Below are 25,627 nucleotides of genomic sequence, written 5' to 3'. Positions count from 1 at the left end.
CATGGGTCGTGTTGCGTAGGTAATTGGTGTTTTTCGCAATCGAAGGCTTGATGGCGGGGTCGGCTAAGAGTGCGAGTGGTGTGTGTGTAAGGGCGGCACTACGGCGGCGGGGTGTTCAAATCATGTGCCGTCTGTGACAGATAGACCCTACAAGGACGCATATCCATTGTATGCGAAGATACGAGAGCAGCGGAAACTCTGAATGAAAAGAACAAAAAGGATCAAAGGAAGTCGAAAGAGCTAGTGTGTCATGTTCGGGCCTCTTGACTCGACTTGAGTAGTATCATGCCTGCATTATGCTTCTATGGGCAGTGGTAACAATGTAGGAGCTGCAAGGTGTATCGAGGCACGTACCTCTCTCTCTTCCACCTAGTCACTTCGCCTCTCCTCTTTCGCCGGACGCTATGCAAGTACTTCGTCACACTATGGACGTGCCGCTGTATCCAGGTCATACTTTGTCTCGATGAACCCCCCTGTAGCCGTGCTGATATCTTCAAACCCGTCATCACATCCGAACAAGTGGTAACGCTCCCTTACAGTCGCCGCCTGATGTGGACTTCGTAAGCCCTGAATATGTTCGGAGAATGACGGTCCTTACCCGATGCAGCTACCACACAGACTACTTCTGGCCGTTTGGTTGAGGGTTGGGTATATACAGTATGCTTCGGTATCACAATGACAGAAAGCCGGTACTAAGCCTCCTCCTGCAGGATCATTGCTTGACAAGCTTACGCGTTCAACGTGGTCACTCGCGTCTAGAGACAACATATGCAGCCCTAATTGAGATGACTGGCTGTTCGAATGCACAGCGGTTAGAATACTTCGGTTCCAAGCGGACATCGTTACACATCCCAATAACCTACGACATGAAAGACCATTTACAGCATCAAAGTACCCAGATCAATGGCATTTGCACCAATCTGCATATTTAATACGAGGATCATGCCAAGCCTACGGATGCCCGCACGATAGCCGTAGCTTCCAGGAAACCTGGACCGTGCCATTGGACTTTGATGCATATCACTCGTCAGAGCGTGGTGAACATGCGAGTGACCCCTCGTGAGTTCCATAGAACGGTCGGTGGATCGGAGAGTTTTATTGCCGTTCGTGGCTTACACCCTATCAAAAGATCGTGGTGGATGTAGTGATATGGGGGCGCTATTCTCGTCGAAGACATGCCTAGTGTCGATCAATGCACTTCCGTATGCCAGCCGAGCTTGATTTTAAGCATCGGGGACTTACCGGGTAGTATCCGAACGGTTTGTGGCCAGAGAATCTTTTTCATGTTACCCAAGCCCTACGTAGCATTCGACAAATCTCTGTTGAGATCTAGTATCACTCCAGGTTCCCGGTCAGTCACAACATGTCTGTTTTGGCAATGAAGAAAACCACCCCATTATCAAAATACCATGACAACAAATGCGAGGATTCAACAATGAGTAGCAAGATCGTCCCGAGATATGATGCATTAGCACGGTGCGATCTGGCAGACGGTCGCGTGGAGGGCCCAACGACAGCCTCTTTCGCCACTGTGTGCTTGACGGGAAACGGACTGAGGGGAAAACGAAACAATTCAGGTATAGCTTCGACAACTCCACAAAAGAGCTCCTTGAGATTACTACACTACCCCTTGTTCAGACCGGGAAGCACTTATGAGCCAGTGATTCGTACGGTGATAATGTGTCTCAAAGTCTCTGAGCAATCAGATTTCAACCTTACTGGTTAGTGGACAGATAGTCTTCAACATTGGATGGTCTTTGACGAATGATGCAATTGTGACATAGGATCATCCGCCATGTCCCGCCGTGTTGGCAGCATGATGCGAAAGTACCAATGCTGGGCTTCTTTACGCGTGGCTCCTTCTGACGAGCAATACCACCCAAGCACCTTTTCTACTCAGCACTCTTTTAGCGGACTATGGTCGACTTCAAGTGGCTTTCTTGGATCATTAACCTTCTGCTAGTACGAAGGAGCATCTGCACGAACCGAAGCGTTACACAAAAAGCTTCCGAAACTTTAGCAAGCGCTGGATATCTGGGCGCCGCATTGACAATTCGTCTTATAATGGCGATCCATATTCGGCACGAAAAGGCCAATAAAACGTGGTGGATATGCGCATGGTTTGGATCTTTGGGTCGACGCATACAACTAATAAGACACAACATGGCCGGCGAACCCTTTCCCGCTTAAAGGATGAAGCCTGCAAGCACTGAATATCGCGCGCAAGCGCTCAGCCATATTGTGCTGTAATCCAGGTATGTAATTTGGATAAAGACTGAGATGCGTCGTCGTCGTACATGCTCGGTTCTGGTGGCTCGTTTCTAAATTTTTTAATTTGCTCGCAGGATTCTTATCTTCGAACGATCCGTAAACTCGATATTAGGACGCAGTCAGCTCGCTATTCACAGCCTAGATTTCTCATTCATCAGTACAACACTCCTGAAGATGAAGTGAGGTGGAATACGCACAGACAACAAAGACATCGGCGGATCCCCGCTGTGGAAGCCGGCAGCGCACATCGTTGATTGCGACACCTAGCTGCGGATTCGTGCCGACTTGTAATACACTCTCATTTACCGGATTGCGTCCGGAGTCCACGGTGCCAAGAGATCCATGATGACCGTTGGTGCATGGGGAGCCATTGAGGTTCCAGGACACTGTGGTGTTGAGAGGCATCGAGGTCCTGCCGAACCCTGAGTGAGTTTGCAGGCTAAACCTTCCAGGAATTTACTTCGGGTAATCACATGACCGTGTCGGGTCATCAGGAACATTCATGGCCTAGGGCTTACGATGGACGGAGTCGTCGACAGCGAACTTCCATTCTGCACGCTTCACAGCACGATGCATGAGCTCCAAGTAGATACTTTCTGTCAACTGCGGACATCCGAGGATGCGAAAATAGATGTCTCGATGCCGTCGGCGTCGCACCAGCCTTGCGAGTCATCTCCAGTGCCAAATGCGGATCTCTCACATCGTCATGCCTGGTGCTTCACCGACAAAACTCAATGGGATGCCAAAATTACTCGCAGTTGACAAAAAAAGATGTTTCGATGTCATGAAACGGACAGGCGCTTCACGAAGAGGCCCTGGAAGTTTGTTGTTGCTCGGCCGGCCTTAGTATCTCGCGAGCCGACCAATGACGAGTGCCCCTGTACTCTTCGGCCCCTCTGTCCGAAGTTTGTCCCTGAGGCTCAGGCTCTCCTACGGGGACGGGGACCACACTACGGGACAGGTGCGGCGCAGGTACACACTGTTTCAGCCCTAGGACTCACGACTCTTGGGGGCGATGCTATGTGCCGAACCGGAGGCATTGAGTTGGGGGGATCGTATGGATGTTGGGATACCGGTGGTGGGTTAGATGCAAAAGAGCTACTCATTGAACGCGGTCTCCGCTGGAGTTCCGAATAGCGAAAGGGTATATATGTCGTTGTCTTGACCGTGAAAGGAAACCATCATCACAACTACTATCACCACTACCACAACCACTTCTACACTCCAACCCTCAACCCAACACCAAACAACCATTTAAACACTTTCACAATGGCCTCAATCGAGCAGACATGGAGCCTTGCCGGCAAGGTCGCTGTTGTTACCGGCTCAGGTATGCTCTAGCACATCTAAAATCTCTATCTACAATACTAACAACCACTCAGGCCGTGGTATCGGAAAGGCTATGGCTATTGAGCTGGCCAAGCGTGGCGCAAAGGTCGCCGTCAACTACGCCAATGCCGTCGAGGGTGCTGAGCAGGTCGTTAAGGAGATCAAGGCTCTTGGTAACGGCTCAGATGCCGCTGCCTTCAAGGCCAATGTTGGCAACGTCGAGGAGTCTGAGAAGCTAATGGACGACGTTGTTGCCCACTTCGGCAAGCTCGACATCTGCTGCTCAAACTCTGGTGTCGTTTCTTTCGGTCACTTCAAGGACGTCACACCCGAGGAGTTCGACCGTGTCTTCACCATCAACACCCGTGGTCAGTTCTTCGTTGCTAAGGCGGCTTACAAGAGAATGGAGATGGGTGGTCGCATCATCCTTATGGGATCCATCACTGGTCAGGCTAAGGGTGTACCCAAGCACGCTGTCTACTCCGGCTCAAAGGGTGCTATCGAGACCTTCACCAGGTGCATGGCTATCGGTAAGTCACATCATTCTCACCACCGCTTTATCTGCTGACGAGACTTTAGATGCTGGCGAGAAGAGGATCACTGTCAACTGCGTTGCACCCGGTGGTATCAAAACCGACATGTACCACGCCGTGTGCCGCGAGTACATTCCCGGTGGTGACAAGCTCACCGACGACCAGGTCGACGAGTACGCCTGCACATGGTCCCCTCACAACCGTGTTGGCCAGCCAGTAGACATCGCCCGCGTCGTCTGCTTCCTTGCTTCCCAAGACGGTGACTGGGTCAATGGAAAGGTCATTGGCATTGACGGCGCTGCTTGCATGTAAGCGGGTTGTCTTTGATAGAGCATGTTTTCTTTCGATGTTTTCCGCAGTCATGAGCTAGCATGTATTGGCGTTCTTCTCAAGAGAAGAAAATAATGAAACTTTTCAGCACACTCAATTTGGCATGGCCCATCCCCCCGCACGGTGACCAATGCTCACCGATACCCGGCAAAGCAATTATGACTTCGCACACCACTACAGCGTGGTGGTGGTGTGGAAACTTCAAGCACGACTTGCTTTCTTTTTTGATCCAGGCTATCTTCAAGATGTATTAACATGCCTTGACCGCCTCACCCACTCACACTTACATTTCTCTTCACCGCCGCCTTCATATCCTTTTTCGCGCCCGGGGAAAAACACACCAGCATTCACCACCATTGTAAGGACAGACAGCAGCCCCGCCTTCACGAGTTCGACTAGGACCTCAAGGTATGTCTTCGTCTTACCCTACTAGCGGCCTTTAGCACCCAGTCTCCGCAATCCATGCACGTTCAGCACATCCGCTAGGCGACTGCCCTGAGACTTCGAAGTACACACTGTAACCCTAGAATAGGATTTATGACTAAGTAACAAAAGATTGAACTAATTTAGATACATCTGTGATGGTGGTGGTGTTCTTGGTACGAGTGCTGCGCACGGACGTTGAGGGTCTCGCGATAGATCTGCTGCGGGGCTGCCTGCTGTGTGCGCTGTCTCCATTACCACGGGGACTTGTATCGCTGCATCAACAACCGTAATACTCCATTTCGCGTAATATGCGCTGACTTTTGCAGACCACAAGCGATGTTGTATTGGGTGGCGAAGTGGGAATTTGAGCAGCGAAAAGACCTGTCGGCGTGTAGCCCTCAATATCTATAAGCGCTCTTTCAAACCCAAAAATAGTCAATGGTTTCAAATAGTACCAAGGCCATTTAGCAGCTGAAGGGAGTGTGTTCTTGTGGCACAGTCGTCACTTTTGCTGCTTACGCCATTCCTTCCCCACGAATTTCCGCCAAGAGGAGTCGATACAAGATCACAATCAAAGGCGGAATCGGAACATGTTCAATCAACAACAACCAACACCACAAAGCGTAGTCAACATTGTAATTACGCCCGAACTCCTACTGCACAAGACTTGTCCGAGTCCCGTAGCAGGTATTTGACAAATGCGCTACATGTGCTTCTCTCACAGTAGAGCTACGCCACGATGAAATCCGGACCCTGGGTCAGCCATTTCGGCGGCCTTAGCGGGGCTGCCAGAAGCTCACTGGGTCTCTGTTTAGCAATCACTGGAACACGTTAGGTCCGAAGTGGCCTGAGTAAGATTGTGCTTGTCTATCTTCGGCTTGCTGCTATACTACTCCCTATGTTCTTGTCATGTAGAGAGCTTGAGGCTGAGCTGACGAACTTAGCGACACAGCACGGCAAGAATGGCACAGCTTACCGCCAAACGGCAGCATCACCATCCGAGGGCTATGTGTAGAACATGTAGAGCATTTGATCCGTGATAGAGTTTATCGGACCAGTACATAGCTGGGTACTTTCTTCTTCGTCAAGCTCATCACCACAGCATCTTCATCACTTCATTTATGCCATAGCATATACGTTCTTATCATCATCGATCGAATCCAACAGCTCATTCGTACATCTCGGTGGTCACCGCATTAGTCTCTACATTACCACATTACCACATTACCAGCCCTACAACTCTGCAACATATCAACCCATCATTTAATATGGTTACCTTGACATCCATTACCCTGGCAGCCGCCACGCTCATCGGTCTCACTGCTGCTGTCCCAGCACAACCAGTTCGGTCTACCGGTGTGATACATCGCGTCTTCGCCGGCTCTACGACCGCCAACAATGGCCTTCATTTCGAGCCTGAGAACGTCGTCGCCGAACCTGGCGATCTGATGGAATTCCACTTCCTCCCTAAAGCCCACACTTTTGTGCAATCCTCTTTCGACAAGCCATGCGAGCCTCTCAGTGGGGACAGCGCGATCTTCTCTGGTTTCAACTTCAACACTACTGCAGGCGAGGCGCCAAATGTCTTCACCTTCATGGTGCTAGACAAAAGTCCGATTTGGTACTACTGCTCTCAGACGAACGGCAACCACTGCCAGAAAGGCATGAGTGGTGTTATCAACCAGAACTTCAATTCAGACAAGACGCTCGCAAAGTACAAGGAGAACGCTGTCAAAACGGTCACTAAGCAGCCTTCTGCTGATCCGCTTGCTTCTCAAGGTGGTGCAATTTTGCCAAATATGCCTTTGTGAGCACTTGGCAATAGTGGTCGCGCGGGGCATGGAGAGTATAGTGGCTGCACTGCTTCTCCATGATGATTTCTCTAAACACAGCATCTGGCGCTGCATTGTTTTTGTTTCCTAATTTTTGCATCGTATCGAAAGTCGTCATCTAACGTGATATTATTTGTATACCCACCGTAATGCTATAATTATACTCTTTCTACCACACTTTTGTTTCACTTGAATAAAGACCAACTATCACTTGCATCTTTTTTGCATCGCTTGCCGCGTTTTCTATTCTCGGTCGTCACATTCATGGTGGTTGTCGTACACCAACATTTGCGCAACTACAAACCACGAGACTAGTGTCTTCAACAGCCTGCCAGAAGCACTCATACACAGGCATCATTGCTGGTCTCTGTATTGCTCCCTTGTCACAACTGCTCCTAGATTGATTCCCAAGCAAACCCTTTTACCAAATATTAGAGCTATGGCTATCACCGTTGCTCGGTTCCTATCGCCCTTTCCAATCCACTTAACCGACCTCGCTGCTTTAATGATAGAATGCATAATTCTCAAATCTGACGATCGTGTCGACTCCGCGAACGAGAAATCTTCCGAAAAGTTACATGAAGACTCATACAAACTCAAAAATGGAATCAGGTCGCCCTCCGCGGTAAAAGGAAACAAGAAGATAGAGAGTCAGCTGACTTCTAGCGAGATTGACGGCGAGAGCTCATCCGAAGAGGATACTGAGAGTTCTAACGAGATCAAAAACAATGGTAAGATACTTGCGCCACCTAAGGCTAGGGTAGCATCTACCGTGGAGATGGGAAAGCCCAGCAAAGCAAGCCAAAAGAAGGCGCCAAGCAAAGCGCCCCCTTCAAAGATCCAGAAGCCTGAAGCCGAAACCAAGATCTTTGATCCAAAATCTTCAGATGCAGACATAGATGACAATGCATCAGATGGCGAGTACCCAGCACCTGCCCCGTAGCCAACATCTATCACTGAAGCCAGGGGTAAAGGATCCACAACACTTGAAATGACAACCAAGATCAGTAACCTTGCCAGGGACTCTTTCGAAGTTGCTAGACTGTGGGAAGGCTTCCTGAAAAGACACACTCTGGGGCAGGAGAATTCTATCAGGAAGGTGAGGGAGACAAGGACTGAGATAAGAAGGCTGGTGGTAAGGGGGAGAAGAAGAAGAATAAGAGGAAGAGGAAGTAGACAGAGGCGGTAGATAAGAACGACTAAGCGCGTAATGGTGTGGGGACAAAGATACGGATGGAGCGTTGACGAGCTTGCACGATTTCTTGATGCGACACAATGCCGACTGAATCTGAGAACTAGAGTTTGGTCGTCATGGGTAGTACGAGAGTCTTCCGTAATCGCACCATAATCATTTCTTTGACATCGGTCTTGCAAGACTACGCCTGGGCATACCTAGGTACCAATCATACCTCGCATCAGTTTGCCAGCCAGGCTGAAGTTTGTTCTTATACCCCTCTTTCAAGGGATACCGTTTCATGGCAGTTCTTTGTCTGCCTCGCATATCTAGTGCCCGCTTTCCAGCAGCGATAATGCAAAGTACATACATTTCTGGCGGTCGTAAACTCTTCTTACCGTAACGTGAATACCTACCCAATATCACGTTAGCTAAACGGTTACCATGGTTCGTACACGAGCTACTAAAGGGCGTCCTCGACTTCCATCTCGCAAAATCATTGATAGGGTGGCTACGAAACGCGGATCTACGGTTGAATCACTCCGTGCATCGATAACATCCATAAAGTTAGGCGAAAACGAGGTAGAGAAGACATCTACTCCTCAAACCAACCAACAAGCGCCTGATGCTAAAGTCTGCCTGCGCGACATGGGCGATGAAGAAGAGAACATAGTAAACATCAAGCAAGACGAAGATGGCATGGCAGAGGTAACGAAAATCGCAGCGCAGCCAAAGAGACGCACTCAAGGATCAACAACAAAGGCTTCAGTAACGAAGAAACATAAATCGTCTCCACCTAGTTCCACTATTCGTACTACACGTTCCAAGACGTTGAATTCCAGAATCAAGCCGTATAGTATCCATCCTAGTACCGGCATAGACATTGACAGCGAGTCAGAACATGAGTTCATTCCACGCCACACCACAACCAAAAACGCCGGTACCCATCCAAAGTCTACAGGTCAGGATGTAAACGTAAAGACGGCTTCCGCTAGCTCCTCCCTTGACCTTTTACGCCCATATCTGGCCTTTCAACTCTCTGTCTCTTGTCTACAAGGCAAAGCCTACAAGGCCGCACAAGCCTCTATGGCATCTGTTCTCGACGTGGTAGAGCGCCTAGAACAAGAGGGTGGCGGAACTCTCACGAGGGCATATAATAGCCTTAGCAGTAGCAGTGAGGAGCGGGAGATGGAGATGGAACGAGGGAAAGGACGAGCTAGAAGAGAGAAGAAAGTGAAGAATTTTGAAAGGACAACGGAAGAGGATGTGCTGCCGAGAAAACAACGAGAGTTGAACGAGCAGACGAGGAAGAGACTTGAGCAGGAGAGACAGGGAAGAAGAAAGCAAGATCATGGTAGGGCTACATGACCAGTAAGCCGACAGTTACACCCACAGCCCCCTCTTCCTTACGTTCTATACTAACATCGTTAGGCCGTCTATCCCTCTTCCATCTCTTCCTCGTCCTCTGATACGGCAACAGAGCTAGCAAGCGACACCGAACAAGCACCTCTCTGTATCTTCTGCAACCTCGTCCTACCGCTCCCTTCACAGATCAACAGATTCCACAGAGACCAGCTCGGTAAGTTCCTGTTTCCGCTTATTTGAGGTGAAGATAATGGTGCTGATCTACTGCAGTAGGAAGGCGAAGTAAGTGATGTAATTGAGCGCCGCGAGAAGAATGCGTTGCGACGGCAGAAAGCGAGGCAGAAAATGAGGAACACATGTAAGAGAGAGAAACATGATTCAGAGAGTGAATCAGAAATGAAGGTGGATGTTGTAAGGCGATGGGAGTCAGGAAGGAGAACACCCATGTTGGCGAAACGAGAACGTGGCAAGGAAGTAATGGTGAATTTTCTTCCTGTTGCATGGTAATGGTACCTCAACCACGCTCCTGGAAGACTATAGAACAGTGCATGTAGTTGTTTACCCTATTTTCCTTCATTGACTGACGACTCTCACATCTTGATCCTTAAGCCAGTGTTTCCTGTCCTTTCTGTGCCGGATCGCCCGCTGGCAGCACCCATACTATCCGCGTCACTATCATCTCCATCTTGATAGTCTTCTTGTTCATCATCCATAATGCCCAAACCTAGCGTACCTACTTTGAATGTGTTGCCGCACCACTCACTGAATACATCCGGGTCCCAGACGCCATCCTCCCTACCTTTGCCCTTGGTGCTTCTGCCGGCTCCATTTTGGTTGGACAGAGATGGAGAGTATGACGTGTCGTACCAATCTTCGTACGTTTGTGTGACAGATTCCATTACAGCTGCTACGAGCATCTCGCGTGTACGTGCGTCGGTGATGTACTCTTCCAGCTTCGATCTCAGGAATGGCGTCTCGTGCTCGATGTTCTGCCGGATCTTGCTTGTGCGCGCAGGCGCCTCGCTTGGTGGCACCTTCTTGTTGTTCTTCGTATCAATTGGCGCTGTCATTCTGGTAACAAACTGTCCAGTGAAGTCGTTGATCGCTTGACGCAGGCGCGCATCTACTTCAGCTTTCGCATCCAACATGTTCTCCACGACTTTGGGAATGAGTAGACCGACTAGGTTGCGTGGGTTGAAGAGGCCGCCACGAGCACGCAGCTCCCAGAACGTGTTTGTGACACTGGAGAAGTTGTACTGGACTTCAGTTTCGGGTGTAACGAACTCTATGTCGAAAGCTACGATCTGTTGCTTCAGAAGGAGGAGGTGCGATACAAGAAAGAGGGCAGCGTCGGTTGGCGAGGCGGATTTGACAAGCAATGTGCTAGCTTGAGCGAGTGAAAGTGTAGTGCTGTGAACGATATGATGGGCCAAGTCATCAAACACAGAGGACTGGGAGCACGTTAGCACAATGTAGGTTATGCGACCGTTCGAAGACGTACATGAACGAGCCTGTAGATTTTGCTGAGCAACCATATTGCTTTGCGCAATGTAGGATACCAGTCTTTGTAAGCCGCCTCAGTATTGAAGTTCCATCGCGCATCTGGATCGTCGTCCTCGACTATTGTGGGCGTCTTTGGCATCAATGGGGTAGGCGGGGCTTCGGACTTGGGTTGCTTCTTGCCAGACAAGACGGGTTGGTTCGACTTTGTTCCGGAAGTGGCGTGCTTCTTATTCTTTGCTGGGTAGTCGAGATCTTCTGGTTTGGGCTTGTATCTTTCGATATCGTCCCGCAGAATTGCAAGCGACAAGAACACCAATCTGTTTTGTGCATCTTCCAGTGCCGGATGTACAATGACAGAAAAGTCCAGCTTGTTCGCTTCAATTGGCGACTCTTCTTCCTCTTCCTCCATATATCGTGTTTGTATGAGAGTGCATAGTTCGCACAGCTTCAGTATTTGCGTCTCGTGGATGGTGCGCGGTCGGAGATGGTCATAAAGAGGCTCGCATATAGCTTCCAAGAAGTCGTATAGTCCGCCATCACCGTCAAACCACTCCCTCCATAGGTCGCACTCGTCGAAACATATGCCACGTATGTAGCTTATACTGCTACGCGCAAAGGCCACGAGATCTGTTGACGTGCTTGGAGCTTGTGCGATCTCTCCAATTTTCTTCGTAACGATGGGAAGGATGAGGCGGCCCCGGGTGGCTGAGTAGCTCTGGTACAGCTCGTTCATTAGACTTTGGTATTCAGCTTCTCCACCAGGCGCCGCTCCAGCTGGTAGTACTGCCCGCTTTTGTATCTCAATGCCTATACTCTTCAACTCTGGCGCTCCGACGCGGAATTTGGCGTACAACAGCGCAGACATGGTTGTATCATTTAGTTGTCTGTCCGCTATCCGTTTCGACACATCGGCTGCAATCTCTCGGAGCGCTTCGGTGAAGTGGACGCGAATGAGTGTGAGGGCGCGGGTGAGGAGTAGTCGGTATCTGGATCGGTACGTTTCGGCTTCGCGATGTTTGGAATGCGCCTGCATGTATTCTAGACAGCTGTCTAAATTCGCCAGCATCTCAACAAACTCCTTGCCTCGCACTATCTTGCCTGCACCTGGGGCATTGAGCCGCTTAGTGGTAGGTTCGAGGTACAGATAGTATCGGAGGTTCTGTTCCATGTCGTCGGCGAGCTTGGTAATGCGCTTCTGGTCGTCGATGAGGCCTTCGCATTGTGTACGGAATGCGTTGGTCTGCGCTTCGACGACCTTGAATGATTCGGATAGGGAGGAGAGAATATCGAGGGTGGAAGTCGTGTCGGAGATGATGTTCTCGAGGTGGTTCCGCGTCATGTGTAGTTGGTTCTGGTAGAGCCTGTACTCCTCGTGGCTGGCTTCCAGCAACTCATCATGAACACCGCCATACCACTCAGCCAACTCCAACTCAGTGTTGATATCCTCACGTGACTTCTTCTTCTCCAGTGCCTTTTCCTTCTTCAGGTGTGCCCGCACTACCGTGTAGAAGTCACTGTACGACTTGGCGCGTCTGGCCACGGTGGCCGGTGGAGGGCCATTGAGCTTGCCGGGTCGATCCTCTTCTACCGTCTCTGGAATGGCTTCTACGCGCTCCAAGTCAGCCTGACTCTCCTGCAAGTACAATCATCAGAAGTGCTCAAACGTACCCGTGCAGCGGGTGGTGGGCTTACGTTCTCCTGTTTGAGCAGGCTCTCTCTCCGGCGATGCTTGGCCTTTTCCTGGGGCTTGGCCGTGCGAGGCACAAAGGCCGTGTACCAAGAGTCTGCCTCATACATGCTGGCGCAATTCGGGGGTTGGTGGGTTTCTTTGAATGTGGGCAGGAAACACAGCGACGCAAGCTTCCACATGTCGGAGCTCGGTGATGCTCGTGGGGGTCCAACAGATGGTGCTAGTCTTGATTCATGCTAGTCTGTCAGTCAAGTGTGGAGAAAGTCTAGAGCGTCATTGATCACGCCGCTACGATTTCGAGAAACTATCGAAGCTGTCCAATTACCAATGCTCCAACTATAATCGGACCCTTGGACGAGTTGCAGATGTCGTTTTCTTGATTCATCCAAAAACCTTTGGGTCTACACTTGCTACTACCAATCCATCAACTCTGTATACTACACCATGCTCAGCACCAAATGTGTGGCACGCGCAACCCTACGAACGCCTCGTACCCCGCGACTATGTAGGAACATAGCGACCAGACCCCCGCCATCCCAGGTCCAGACAGCAGCCCATCCTTATGCACAGCGACGACAACAGCACTTCGTCCGATCCATAGCCGCCGTCGGCGCGCTCTGGGCCACCGCCACGGCATGGCAATGGTGCAATGAGGAGTCGATTATACGAGATGCGCACGCTGAAGAGCAAGAGGAACCTGAGATCAAGTTCGAAGCGCCACGGCGGCGGGCAACATCGAGTGACGACAACAGAAACATCATCAGTTCACAGCACCTTCAGGTGATAAAGAGCTGGGAGAACCCTGGAGTTTACACATGGGGCTCAAATGCGGGCAAGGTCGTGGCACCGGACTCAGACGAGAAATACATAAAGACACCAAGACGCTTGACTTTCTTTGACGGAAAGTTGTTGAGAGATATCAAACTGGACAGAAATTTCGGCGCAGCCATTGACGAGAAGGGCGATCTTCTACAATGGGGCACCGCCTTCGCCAACGACATCAAAGAGCCTACCAAGACTCTGACGGGCCACAACCTTATCTCACTGGCCATCTCGCGCGATCGGATTATTGGCCTCTCGAAAAGTGGCTCCGTATACTCGATACCCGTCTCACAGGCAGAGCAAAAGGAAGGTCCAAAGCCGCCATCTGGGTCCTGGATCCCCTTCTGGGGCTCCAACAACATTTCATACCGCAAGCGCACGCCTGAGAACTTGGGATGGAACGAGCGCGTTACGAACATCGCTTCTGGTCTAGAGCACGCGCTCATGCTCACGTCCTCCGGTCGCGTCTTCTCTTTCGCATCAGGCTCACAAGACTTCCCCAGCAAAGGCCAAATGGGTATACCCGGTCTGACATGGGAGAGCCGACCGCCTGGCGCATTCGACATTCCTCACGAGATCACTACACTAAAAGGCTTTCCTGTCCAGAAGATAGCTACTGGTGACTACCATAGCTTAGTCTGCGATTCTGAAGGACGCGCCTTTACTTTTGGTGACAACACCTCCGGTCAATTGGGTTTCCCGTACAATGCTGAAGCACAAAGTGTTGATGCTCCATCTCTGCTCCCAACACAAAAGCTCTACTCTGGGCAGCTAGGCAAGGTGACGAACGTCTTCGCTGGCGGTAACACGTCCTTTCTTGCTGTCGAAGCGACCAAGGGCAACAAGACCACTGCAGATACCTGGGCCTTCGGCTTTGGTTTGACAGGCCAACTAGGTGTTGGTCGATGGGTGCACACACAGGCCGACCCCGTCAAGGTCCCCGCATTCTCCGGTCTCTTCGAATGGGATGAAGCCAAGAACACAGCAATCCCCATTCGCCTGTCCACCATCTCCGTCGGCGCAACACATGCCGCCGCCGTCCTCGACAACGTCGCCAGTGTCGCCGTATCCGGCCGATCGAGAAAGCTCACAGACAACGATACAAATTGGGGTCGCGATATCTTATTCTGGGGTAACAATGAGTTCTACCAGATTGGTAGTGGAAAGCGAAGCAACCTAGCCACACCAACATACATTCAACCACTTGACCAAGCCGCCGAGCTAGAACGTGCTGCGTCTGCTGGTGGGTTCGGAAAACAACTAAGAGAGAAGGAGATGCATCGTTTCCAAATCACACCAAGGAACAAGGTCAAGGTCAATGGTCGGACAGTCGAGTTTGAGCAAAAGGTGGAGTGTGGACGGGGATGCACGGCTGTTTACTCTGCTGTTTGATATACTCATCACAGCTCGTTTTGATTCTTGTACATATACCTCGGCCTTTTAGGGCGTGTATCGCTATGTTTAACGATATGCTGTAAGAGTAGGTTTTTAGATACGCTATATCTCTCCCAAATCAAATTACAAATGTTTGATCAATAGAGTACCATCACAATGATGGTCAAAACCACACATTAGCTAGCGTGTTTTCGTGACTAGGATCGGATATAAAACTAAGCGCCGGATATTGACGTGCGCATGTCGTGGATCTAGTATACTCCACTCTTCATCAATCTGAAAGCGGGAGGAAGACGCATTACGCGTCAAGCCGGTTGGTGTGAATTTGGAACCAACAAATAAAGATGACGTTTGTGTTACAACGCGTGGGAGTATGCATACTGTATGACGGAAGGTAGTTGGTTACATGCAAAAAGAAAATGGAGTTTAAGAGGCCTAGAGAGCAGAATCCAAAATAAATACACACCTCACTTGACTTCTAGACACAAGAAGATGAACAAGAGGCCTGGTCTATTTCTCTCCAACAATGTCTTCTCCATCTTCTGATTCTCACATCCCCAAAACAGGTACCCGCACTACCCTCTGTTCCTCCATATCCCACTTTCTCGAGTCGCACCCTTCGCTTCATCTCGGCGGCGACGAAGACTTCCACGTGGAACGACGGAAACATCTTGAAGTCTTTGGCTTCCATAGCATTTCAGAAGATAAGCGACATGACATCGGCCGTGTAGAATTTACGGCCGTGCGAGGCCCACACGGGACCATACCAGTCAGAGTCCTATATCCGAGTAGCGGGAAGGGAGAGGGGGAGAATGGAGCGTGGGTATATTTCCACGGCGGGGGTTATACAGTAGGGAGTGTAGATGAGTTTGAGAATGGGTTAAGGCAGGTTGCTGAGGAGAGTGGGGTACAGGTACGCTCATGGTCTCAATACAATGGAGGCGTCGGGGAAGCAAAGACAACCAATCTAACCATGTCCCACACAGATTTACGCCATCGACTATCGCCTCGCCCCCGAGTTCAAGTTCCCAACCCAGCTAGATGAATACGATACCATTATTGATTGGCTCCAAGGTGAAGGCGGCAAAGCGCGAGGCGTTGACCCAGACCGTGTCTGCGGCGGCGGCGATTCAGCTGGTGGAAATATGACAGCAGCCATCTGTCTCCGACGCCGAGATCAAAACAAAAAGCCCCTCGCAGCCCAGGTCCTGCTTTACCCCGAAGCGCGCCTTCCCTTTGACACTCCCGCTGCTGCCGAAAACAATAGCGGCTATTATCTCGAATGCAACGGGATTTTCAGTTTCGCAGATCACTACTTACCACGGGGTACGCCCCCTTCGCATCAGTATATTTCGCCTGGTATGCAGAGTCTAGATTATTTGAAGGGTGTGCCGCAGGCGAGTGTGTATACGAGTGGATTTGACCCTTTGCGAGACGTGGGTGTGGAGTATGCGAGTAAGTTGAGGGAGGCTGGGAATGAAGTCAGATGGAGGCATTATGGGGATATGACGCACGGGTGGCTGCAAATGGGTGCTTGGAGTGATGGAGCGAGGAAGGCGATTGGGGATGTGGCGGGGGATTTGAAGGGGTTTTGTTACGGCAAGTAGGAGTTGAAATCGGATAGCCACCAAGAGGCTGGAATGTTTTGTATAACTGCACCGACTACACGCCTGTGTCGATGTCTTGACTAGCTGATTTGGGTATATGGTACAAAACGCGCGGAGCTACGTGAATTTTGGTGCAAGTGCTATGGTTCTGGAAGAATAGCTCGCAAGATAAGAAGAGAAAAATGATGCTGCAAAACATATAAACAGGAATGGCATACGCTAGTACGCTAGTACGAAAATGCGAGATTGTAGAACCGAAAAGAGTAACAAGTATTCAAAAAAGATTCCGTTGAACTCGACCGAGAACAAAGGCTGTTGCACAATAGAATCTTTCAAAGACCCATGCGCTGAATCATAGCCCTCGACTCGGCTTCTGAGAGTTCATTGCCGTCAATATTGATACGACCTTCTTCGACTTGAGCGAGATCCGGCTTGACCAGACCCTCATGCAGATACTTGAGGAATGAGAGTAGCTGCTCCTCGAAAGCAGCATATGGATGCCGTTCCTGCGCTGCTTGTATCGCCTGAAGACTTGATTGAGATCGATCCCGTGGCAGAAGCTCACTGATGTACTGGCGCTTGATTCTTGTCCATTCGCGGTTCTCTTCTCGGAGGTTGCCTTCAGCGCAGAAAAGTCTTCGCATAGCGGCTACATCGGCTGGCTCTTCAGCCCAGCGTTCGACACCAGGGCAGCCGTAGGCGAAGATGGTGTTGAAAGCTTCATCGCCGTAAGCACCATTGCGAAGATATTCGCCTATGACAGCTTGCAGCATGAACTGCGCCGCCAAGTCGAACCATTCAGAAGTCGGTAGCCAGTCATCATCCAGGTTCACACGGGCTGCAGTAAGTTCGACGAAGACTGGTAATAAGCAGTGGAGTGAGGGTGTGCCTGCTACATCAGTCACCCATCTCCTCTGATCCAGAGGCATGCTCAATGCGGATGCAAGGGCAAATCGGTTCTCGTAAAGTGCGCCATCGGATAGAGGGAAGTCCTTCTGCTGGTCGAAGGGTTGCTGAAGTGCAGAAGGATGCTGAGTTCGTTGGTGCCAGTACTCGCCACGGCTCTTGTTCTGCTCGCGAAGACTGTCAAGTGATTCCTCGGTTGTCCATGTCTCGTCATGATGCAGTCTGTGCGTAAAAATTAGGGCGAACTGCAACAAACGTGATCGAAATGACGCCTTGGCGTCTAGGCGTCGGCCATGGTGCCTGTGACCCAAAAACGTCCTCCAATCTGCGGGTCGTCAGCGATTAACAGAGTACCACGGTCATGGTAGTTCATACCAGCAGTCATGTTGACAAGGGCATTGGGCAGATCGGAATGATACGGATCACTGCTTGATCTCCATTCGAATACCAATCCAATGGCCTTGTAGACGAGAAAGTCCAAGATAGTCAGGTCGACGTCGAATTGATCTTCTTCTTCATTTTCCATGCGACGGGTAAGGTTCAAGTAGCCTTCCCGTGGGTGTCCATTACTGTCGTAAATGTTTGCCATTTTCAGTTGCAGGGCTCTGGAAGTTGGATGGGAGGTGCGGGAGGCAATCAACATGGAAAGTAGCAAGGTATAAATGCAAGTCAGTCAACAACGGAAAGGACAGTAAGAAGCAAAGGCGTAGAGAAAGTCGAGGGAAGGAAGCGCACGAGAAAGAGTGATAACAAACGGGTTATAGAAGACAGGATGCCCCCTCTAGACCCCACAGTCAGCCCACTCTGCAGAGGACAAAGACAATAGGCGGCTGGCTGGTTGCAGGGCAGACTTCATGCGTCGTGACCCGAGGGTTTGTCTCGCTGCAGGGGCAGTTTGCTAAGGCATGCGCAAGCGAGGCGAAGGAGTTCACGTCAAACAGACGGGCTGAGTCGCGGAACAAGAGGCTCCACTGGCGTCGGGTCTGAGCAACTGGAGGGGAGCGGAAGAGACCGCACCTGCATGGTGGCTTCCTTTCTGAGACGACGGCGCCGTCGGAGAAGTTTGTCGGTAGAGAGAGAAAAAAACGTCAACTCCGGATCGCATCTAAAGTGTCGCATGTTGTTTGGAGGCGGCTTGCTTAGCGCGAGGTACCGATGGATGGATCGCGCATGCACCCAACGCCCGCGGAGTGCGAGGCGATCGTCCATGCGCCGACGCCACCATCACTCACCACCCCACACGTCGCTACCCTGACACTTGACTGAAGCTCTGAGATGCGCGCCCGTTCACGGCTGCCGTTGCTTGACAATGCTGTCTAAGAAATCTTCGATACTACTCTCGTCCTATACTAACCTGAGCCCCCTATACTATACTCACGCGCCGAGTTGCTGCCCTCGACAGCCGAGCAAGTCATGCCGTCATACATTCTCACGTCCTGAGCTCGCACGACAACGGCGAACCTACGCCCAACACCAAGATGCGCCCTCGTACCGCGATGATGCAGAGCTGCTGAAATGGCCACAAGCCGAAACCCCTCACAGGACACCCACGCCCTACCAGATCCTCCAATGCAGAAAGGGCGATGCATACACCAAGCACCGCTTCTATGCCCTCGTCAAACTCTACCACCCCGATCGCTGCCATGCCTCGGCTGCCATAGCTCAACTGCCCCTCCATGTGCGGCTTGAGCGCTATCGAATGCTGGTCGCCGCACACGACATCTTGTCCGATGTCCAGAAACGCAAAGCGTATGATGCCTGGGGCCATGGCTGGGCAGGCCACTACCAGACGCCCACAGTACCCCGTCATAACGACTGGAATTATGATCCAAATCGCTGGGCTACGGATCCGCGTACCAATGCGACATGGGAAGACTGGGAGCGCTGGCACTACGAGAACGGCGGCGGCGCCAAGGACAACGCGCGAACGATTCAGATGTCCAATTTTACCTTCATGGCCCTCATATTTGCCTTTGTAAGCATAGGCGGTGTCGTGCAGGGGACTAGGTTCAGTACCTTCAACAACTCCGTCATTGAGAGGCGGGACCAGATACACCGAGAGGCGAGCATGGAGTACCGGCGGAGTAGGAATGCTACTCTGAGTGCAAGTGGAGACCGCGACGAGCGGATACGCACATTTCTCGAGCATAGGGAGTCGACCATTGTTGGCGAGCAATCCTACCAGCGCTTGCTCCCGCCCGCGGACACTTGCTCGCCGGAAGAGGTCAGGAGGCAGTAGAATGAGCACATTCTGGTGCCCAATACAGACTTCGCTATACCTTACAAGCACATTTTGGTGCTATATCGTACGACTGCTATTACTTTCGCTGCACGAATGGAGCTTAGGCGTTCGGTACCTGTATATATGATTCGGCACGCGGCGTGCATGTGTGCGGCAGGCATATCCTAGCCTTCATGCGCTCAGACACCACACAAATCCAACGACAATCAACAATAGCTGATCCGCCGCGCCTTTGATTGTGTAATCGTTTTCCACCTCTAGCATTCTAGTCAGCGATCGTACCATGTCGGTCGAGCAGAACACCAACACTGGCAATATATCGAAAGAAGATCTACGCCAGAAACAGCATGGCTTCCGCGCTGTCGCGTACACTCAGGGTTTAACAGAGCCTCAAACACTGCTGCAACTGTGTCACGCAATTCAGTACCAGCATTTGTTCCACCTTGGCAATAAGCGAGATATCTCAAGGGTAAGGTATATGACAAGTTTTATTACTACGTTCATGGAAACGTATGAGTGCTCGCGCCACCAATGCTTCATCTCATCCTTCACCGATGACGATCATTTAATAGCTTACGCGATGTTAGGTTCGCACCACCTGACATACTCGCTTTTTAGCTACTGCTGTACCAACGACTCAGACCCTGCGCAGCCGTTGGACGGCCTGCAGCGTGGACACGCCGTTCCTGATGTTGTCAAACTTTGAGTCCGGGTACAGAAGCCAGTTGGACGATGACTCGATGCCTGCGCCACTCCCGCCGCCCATTTTCTTAACAACCTTTGCAAGTTAGCACACCATTCATCTCCACTATCACACGCATGCAACTCACATTTGTCACGATGCTCCCGTCATCACCCGTCTTGTCACCGCTGATTTCCCACCACATTGCACCACCCAACTTCTGCTGCGCAATGAAGTCGACCTTTTTGAGCGCCATGGCCACAGTATCGTAACTGACAAATGAGCCACTTCCTTCGTCATAGCTATACGTTGCGCCCGCCTCTTCGTCGTAGTATTCTTGTGCATCTCCCACTGGCAAGTCCTTGAAGTCGTAGACGCCTTTCTCCCATGATCCCTTACCGATGCCGTTGAATGACTTTCCTAGACCTTGGGTTTTGGTGAAGGAGCGGCCATAAAGGGGCATACCCAGGTTGAGCTTGGAGGGCGGAACGCCCGCGGCCTTGTAAGCGCCCAGAACAGAAGCCGTGTTGAGAGGCGTGCTCAAGGGATCCGAGGTCGAAGGGTAGAGGTTCGATGCATGGCCCGTTTGGCTGTCCCAGGGGCCGGCATAGTCGTATGCCTATGGTCTTGTCAGTTCATGCGCCATCGCATCTGGAGACCAAAAAAATGATTACCATGAGATTTATGAAATCCGTAACTGCACTGATTTCCTTCAATGGCAGATGCTTGTAGTTACTCTCGCCAGCCGGCGAAGCAATGGTTAATAGGAACTTTGGCTTCAGCTCATGTCCAGAGTGGTCCTTGTGTACAAGTGTATCAGCATATTCGTTCATCTGGCTTCTGATTTCTTTCAACAGCTCCAGCCATTGATGCCCTTGCTCTTCGTCCTTGGGATACTCCCAATCCACATCAATCCCGTCGAAGCCATAGTCGCGGATAAGCTCAACGCAAGAAGATGCAAAGCGCTGCCGGCCCGCAGCAGTAGCCATGGGGCCATCCATGTGCTTGTTGGTGTTGGTGTTGGTGTGCGTCCATCCGCCTATGCTTAGCATTACCTTCAAGTTCCTGTTCTTAGCTTTCAGAATCTGGAGTTGCTTGAGCGAGCCATATAGATTGTTGCCACTATCGTTCCAAGAATCGGTCGGGTAGCGCTTCTCTGCATCGGCGTACGAGTCTGTCAAGAAGACGGTGCCATCAGGTTTGTTATCGGCGAAGGAGTAGAGCAGGTGGGTCAAACGCTCTGCTGGTATCTGCTGCGGTTGGAAATTCCGCGAATAGATGTCCCAGTTCCCGTAGTAGGCTACTGCCCGGTAACCGGGACGAGTGGGGATGTCAGGACCAGTGGAGTTGGCTATGGTATTGGCTGTCAAGGGTTCCGATGGGGAAATCGAGTATGAAGGTATGTCTGATGTTGGAGACTGCACCGCCGCATGGCTGGTGGGTAGAGAAGATGGAGAAGGAATCCCGGATGTGATGAGTGTAGTATGATGGCTTGATGGGCTCGGAGTTGAGGTGGGGTCGCTGGGTGGGGTAACAGCGGAGTAAGCTGTGAATGATGGAGAAGTATCGCTATATGGGAACTGTACTCATGGTCAGCATGCTAGATTGTCACATCCACGATAGGTACGTGAATCAGCTCAAACCTACCACAAAAACCTCCATCAGCGCATAATCTTGCTCAAGCTTCTCGATTCGCTCTAGGAAGCAATCTTGATCACATTCATCTTGCGTTCGTTGCGCCAAGCCTCCCGCAACAAGTAGCGAGAAGGCCATACATATCCAAATAGGTAATGACCGTGAACACTAGCCGTATCATTAGTCTTCGTGTTCCTCAAACCACTTTATCCTCTTCTCTGACATACCAACATCTTGCAAATTCTTCACTCAAATGAACCGAGGAAGTAAGCGAGTGAATTGCGATGTTCTTCCCGATAGTAAGCACAGTGGGTCTCTCCGCCTTTTAAATCTCCGCATTTTAAACCTCCGCACACCGTACATCGTTACCCTTTTATTCCGCCTCCCTTTCTCTATGCAGCGATTATGTGTGGAGTCTGCACTGCGTGCATGTTCACTCCGCCGTTAGTTGTTTCTTGGTACCTTTTCGGCACATTGTTCCTCGGGTGTGAACCATTAAGCATGCATGTTGTTGTTGTCCGTTCCTGGCAAGGGTCTTGCTTGTTTGGTAGGCAGGGTCTGGGTTTGGGGGGTTGGTGCGTGCAGCCAAGCCACCGAAGAGGTAACGTGTAAGGACGAGAGACGCGGAAGATGTGGTTACGGATACATCATGGATGCGCAAAACGACGGATTTTGGGGCCGGTTGTTGAGTGCGACGATATCTGAAATGGAGATGGCGTAGTGTTGTGGTTGAGAATATGGAGGCATGCAGGGAACTTCTCTTTTGGATGCCGGGTGAAGACGGGTGGGTATCTGGGTAGAGAAGGGTCTTTGTGATGCGTGGTAGTCATGCGCGATGGACGTCTTCGCATGTTCACTGTCTACTCGCCTCGTACCCACTCATCTTCAACCGCTGCTCCACCTCCCTCTTGGTCCCTCTTCTTAAGTAAACCAATACGTAAATCACCACAGTCAAAAGTGCAGCAGAGGCCTGTACAATACCAATATACCAGCTTACACTCTACCATCGAGTCAGCAGAGTTCTTTCCCAAGCTATCCAGAATATTCGACTTACCTGTACATTACAATACTTGCCAAAGTCAATGTCGCCCACAAACTCTTTTTGAATCGCTCTCGCGCCCGCGCTACACGTCCAACCCCAGATATCATTACTCTTCCCATTCTTGTCTTTCTCCGCACGATATATACCTACAGCTACACACCATACTACAAAGTTCCCAAGGATGTTGACCCAGCTAAAGATACTCGTGATACAGCTTGCTATATTGGCCTTCCCAACACCAAATTTATACGAAAGCATCGTCACAAGATTGAGTAATACGGAGACGGCTGCAACGCCAAAGTACATGTATGTTGGCCATGCGCGCGTGTTGCGAGCCCAGGGCGTACGTGAAATGTTTTGGCCGCTAGGAAGTGTGACGGTGCGGTAGATCGTCCGTGTGCTAAGAAACTTGTGAAGGGTAAGTGCGGTGGGAATGAGGACTGCGACGGATAGGAATAACGCAAGGGTGCGAGATATGATGCGTAATTTGCGAATGCGCGTTTTCAGGTGCTGGAATACATGTTAGTTTAAAAATGATCATTCTTGTAGGGTTTCTTTGCTGAGAAAGATGTACCCTGTCTTCGACTACGGCTTCTTTAAGATCCTCAAGATCGCCGTATGGTAGTATTTGGCTGTGAGATGTGGACTGAAGCGGCATCAAACGAGACGACTTGTCGGATGTGAATTTGGAAGAAGTCATGGTGGGTGGTAGCAATTGTTGTAGATCTTCCTCTCGTGGAGCAAGAGGCGTCGGGGTATAATATGCATGTGCAGCCATAGCTTCTGTCTTTTGTTACGAAGAAATCTTAATACTTTTTCGTCGAACTGAAGTCGTGTAGATATTTTGCGTAGCCTTTTGCTTGCGCCGCATCACGTTCTCCTACTTGTACAGAGATCATCGTGATGATCTTCGTGCCGTTACATCAGCAGCTTCAGCTTCGCCAACTTCAAACAGCAACTGACTGATCGCTTCGCCAATCACGTCGTGATGTATCAGCAAAGCTGAACTGTAGTGCTGACGATCCGCCGCTTGTGGCTGCCGCTCCTCTCTCACCGTAAGCGCTATCGTGGTGGTGGCTCGATAGATACTGATTGGTCGAGTAACCCACAGAGTATGCTTACTGACGGTGGCACTATTCTTAGGCGTTGTTCATCCTCGGCGAAGTTGTGTTGCACGTTACTTCTAGTTTTGGAGCTTCGTGATCCAAGTCGCGTGTTGCCAGGAAACGAATTTGTGCACTTTTGGCAGGTGCGCGACACAGAACTGGAAAGAGGCATCGGCGAGACGACAGGCTTAGTTTTAGCTCTTCGAATTCGAGCTATGTGCATAGTACGACTCGGGACCAACTTTCTCCCGCTATCGGACCCTGTCGTGTCTGTCCAGTACCGTATAGCATCTCGCAACCTTGTAGCCGACACATAGATCGACTGCCCCGAAATACCAAGTGACAATCTCGTAATTTCGGCCCATGCCTCATGTACCTTGCCTTCTCCAGCCTCTAACGCCGTCGCATTCATTTTCGTAGAACAGACTGCTGCATGATCCATTCTTCGAGCTTCTTCTGTACGTCCTTATCGACCAGACAGAGCTTGACGTTACCCATCTCATTCTGTCCATCTTGTTCGACTGGTAAGTTCTCTAGGCCAGCAACCTCTTTTAACTTCTCCACACTGTCCAGGAGTCCACCCAATCGGAAAAGTAGCATCATTTCTCCATCGATGCCAGAAGCAGGTATGAAGACGGTCTGGCTTTTGAAGACCTTCAGAAGTTGGAGGCTGTGCTCGTAAGCCTTGCGACCATAGCCCAAGGCCTCCTTTTCGGTTCTGACAAGCTCTCAATGATCATCGGAAATGTGCTCTAGTTTGTCCCAACCAGCATTCATATCCGTATCGCTGAAATCAAGTGTTTGAAGTTCAGCTTGCGTGGTGGAGTGCGCAAGGGTTCAGGTTGTGTGCTGAAGACATTCATGCCACCAACACTGGCTCTTAGTAGACTTCAAACATTCGACTCATCGCAACTAGTGGCCTTGGTATGATTCGCGGCTTCTCTTATTGAACTGCCCGTCCTGACCGTGGTATGAGTGAGAGTCGCAAGAACGAATCTTGTTGACGTTCGCAATCATTCCAACATGACTAGGCCGTGTTGGGATTCTACGATCGACGCATCAGGCTGAACATTTTCATGACCTCAATTCTACCGTACTCCTGTGACCTTCCGATCCTGTTGCCAAAACACTTTCTAGAAGATATGTCCTTGATCCAAAGTGTTCGCTTGTACACCCAACTCGTCATCTTTTCAATGTAATGGAGACTACAGAGAATGAGCAAAAGATGCTTTAATGAACAACTGCACCGATCAGGACGAGACCGGACGACAGAAAAGGTTGGATACGCGAAGCCAGCTGCAGTCACAATCATCTATCATTGTTAAAGTTTCTCTACATCGGATAAACGCGACCGCGCGGCCCTTGTGCGCTCGGCAACGGGCTGCTTCCCTATTAGCAGTCGCAAGTTTCACCAGTCGGCCATCTCGGAATACTTGGCAGCCAGATGCACGCTGCACTCGCGGGCCTACGAGCTTCCTCTTCCGTTTCACGACCGTCGTTGCAGACTCCCGTATGAGAAAGGCATCTGCTAGACACGGCATATCGAACTATAGAAAAACCCGCTTGGAGTGGATCCATTCCACTTGATAGAATGACACTTGACTCCTAACCGAACCTTGAATGCGCCCTAACATTCTAGGCTCCGTCACAACGGGCGCACAGCCATAATTACCGAGGCGTGTTATACGCAAGAAGAAAACAACGGATTTCGTCCGAGTACGACTTCGGAAGAGCTAA

The 25,627-nt window shown here is 50.6% G+C and overlaps 10 protein-coding genes across 10 annotated transcripts; 6 read left to right on the top strand and 4 right to left on the bottom strand.

Annotated features, from left to right (window-relative positions):
- Positions 1 to 2,398: 2,398 nt before the first annotated feature.
- Positions 2,399 to 2,676, bottom strand: ALTATR162_LOCUS2248 (uncharacterized protein; the record flags this gene model as incomplete). The annotated part of the gene is made up of 2 exons (XM_043309850.1): positions 2,399 to 2,409; positions 2,469 to 2,676. 2 exons carry the CDS (start codon positions 2,674 to 2,676, stop codon positions 2,399 to 2,401), a joined length of 219 nt encoding a protein of 72 aa, XP_043165785.1.
- An 864-nt stretch (positions 2,677 to 3,540) lies between these two features.
- Positions 3,541 to 4,445, top strand: ALTATR162_LOCUS2247 (uncharacterized protein; the record flags this gene model as incomplete). Its single annotated transcript, XM_043309849.1, has 3 exons — positions 3,541 to 3,601; positions 3,654 to 4,130; positions 4,180 to 4,445. The coding sequence occupies 3 exons, from the start codon at positions 3,541 to 3,543 to the stop codon at positions 4,443 to 4,445; spliced, it is 804 nt and encodes a 267-aa protein (XP_043165784.1).
- Positions 4,446 to 6,157: 1,712 nt separating this feature from the next.
- Positions 6,158 to 6,700, top strand: ALTATR162_LOCUS2246 (uncharacterized protein; the record flags this gene model as incomplete). The annotated part of the gene is made up of 1 exon (XM_043309848.1): positions 6,158 to 6,700. The coding sequence occupies one exon, from the start codon at positions 6,158 to 6,160 to the stop codon at positions 6,698 to 6,700; it is 543 nt and encodes a 180-aa protein (XP_043165783.1).
- Positions 6,701 to 7,160: 460 nt separating this feature from the next.
- Positions 7,161 to 7,664, top strand: ALTATR162_LOCUS2245 (uncharacterized protein; the record flags this gene model as incomplete). Its single annotated transcript, XM_043309847.1, has 1 exon — positions 7,161 to 7,664. The coding sequence occupies one exon, from the start codon at positions 7,161 to 7,163 to the stop codon at positions 7,662 to 7,664; it is 504 nt and encodes a 167-aa protein (XP_043165782.1).
- Positions 7,665 to 8,339: 675 nt separating this feature from the next.
- On the top strand, positions 8,340 to 9,263 carry ALTATR162_LOCUS2244 (uncharacterized protein; the record flags this gene model as incomplete). Its single annotated transcript, XM_043309846.1, has 1 exon — positions 8,340 to 9,263. One exon carries the CDS (start codon positions 8,340 to 8,342, stop codon positions 9,261 to 9,263), a length of 924 nt encoding a protein of 307 aa, XP_043165781.1.
- Positions 9,264 to 9,850: 587 nt separating this feature from the next.
- Positions 9,851 to 12,560, bottom strand: ALTATR162_LOCUS2243 (uncharacterized protein; the record flags this gene model as incomplete). The annotated part of the gene is made up of 3 exons (XM_043309845.1): positions 9,851 to 10,711; positions 10,762 to 12,387; positions 12,432 to 12,560. The coding sequence occupies 3 exons, from the start codon at positions 12,558 to 12,560 to the stop codon at positions 9,851 to 9,853; spliced, it is 2,616 nt and encodes an 871-aa protein (XP_043165780.1).
- A 337-nt stretch (positions 12,561 to 12,897) lies between these two features.
- Positions 12,898 to 14,667, top strand: ALTATR162_LOCUS2242 (uncharacterized protein; the record flags this gene model as incomplete). Its single annotated transcript, XM_043309844.1, has 1 exon — positions 12,898 to 14,667. The coding sequence occupies one exon, from the start codon at positions 12,898 to 12,900 to the stop codon at positions 14,665 to 14,667; it is 1,770 nt and encodes a 589-aa protein (XP_043165779.1).
- A 1,942-nt stretch (positions 14,668 to 16,609) lies between these two features.
- ALTATR162_LOCUS2241 (uncharacterized protein) lies at positions 16,610 to 17,772 on the bottom strand (the record flags this gene model as incomplete). Its single annotated transcript, XM_043309843.1, has 2 exons — positions 16,610 to 17,508; positions 17,559 to 17,772. The coding sequence occupies 2 exons, from the start codon at positions 17,770 to 17,772 to the stop codon at positions 16,610 to 16,612; spliced, it is 1,113 nt and encodes a 370-aa protein (XP_043165778.1).
- Positions 17,773 to 18,492: 720 nt separating this feature from the next.
- Positions 18,493 to 19,422, top strand: ALTATR162_LOCUS2240 (uncharacterized protein; the record flags this gene model as incomplete). The annotated part of the gene is made up of 1 exon (XM_043309842.1): positions 18,493 to 19,422. One exon carries the CDS (start codon positions 18,493 to 18,495, stop codon positions 19,420 to 19,422), a length of 930 nt encoding a protein of 309 aa, XP_043165777.1.
- Positions 19,423 to 20,062: 640 nt separating this feature from the next.
- ALTATR162_LOCUS2239 (uncharacterized protein) lies at positions 20,063 to 23,484 on the bottom strand (the record flags this gene model as incomplete). Its single annotated transcript, XM_043309841.1, has 5 exons — positions 20,063 to 20,203; positions 20,256 to 20,726; positions 20,782 to 21,687; positions 22,797 to 23,294; positions 23,359 to 23,484. 5 exons carry the CDS (start codon positions 23,482 to 23,484, stop codon positions 20,063 to 20,065), a joined length of 2,142 nt encoding a protein of 713 aa, XP_043165776.1.
- Positions 23,485 to 25,627: the final 2,143 nt, after the last annotated feature.

Source organism: Alternaria atra (genome assembly GCF_907166805.1).
Source record: "Alternaria atra isolate CS162 genome assembly, contig: 21, whole genome shotgun sequence".
Lineage (NCBI taxonomy): Eukaryota > Fungi > Ascomycota > Dothideomycetes > Pleosporales > Pleosporaceae > Alternaria > Alternaria atra.
Note: the sequence above shows the minus strand (reverse complement) of the source record. Positions and strands in the feature narration are given on the sequence as shown.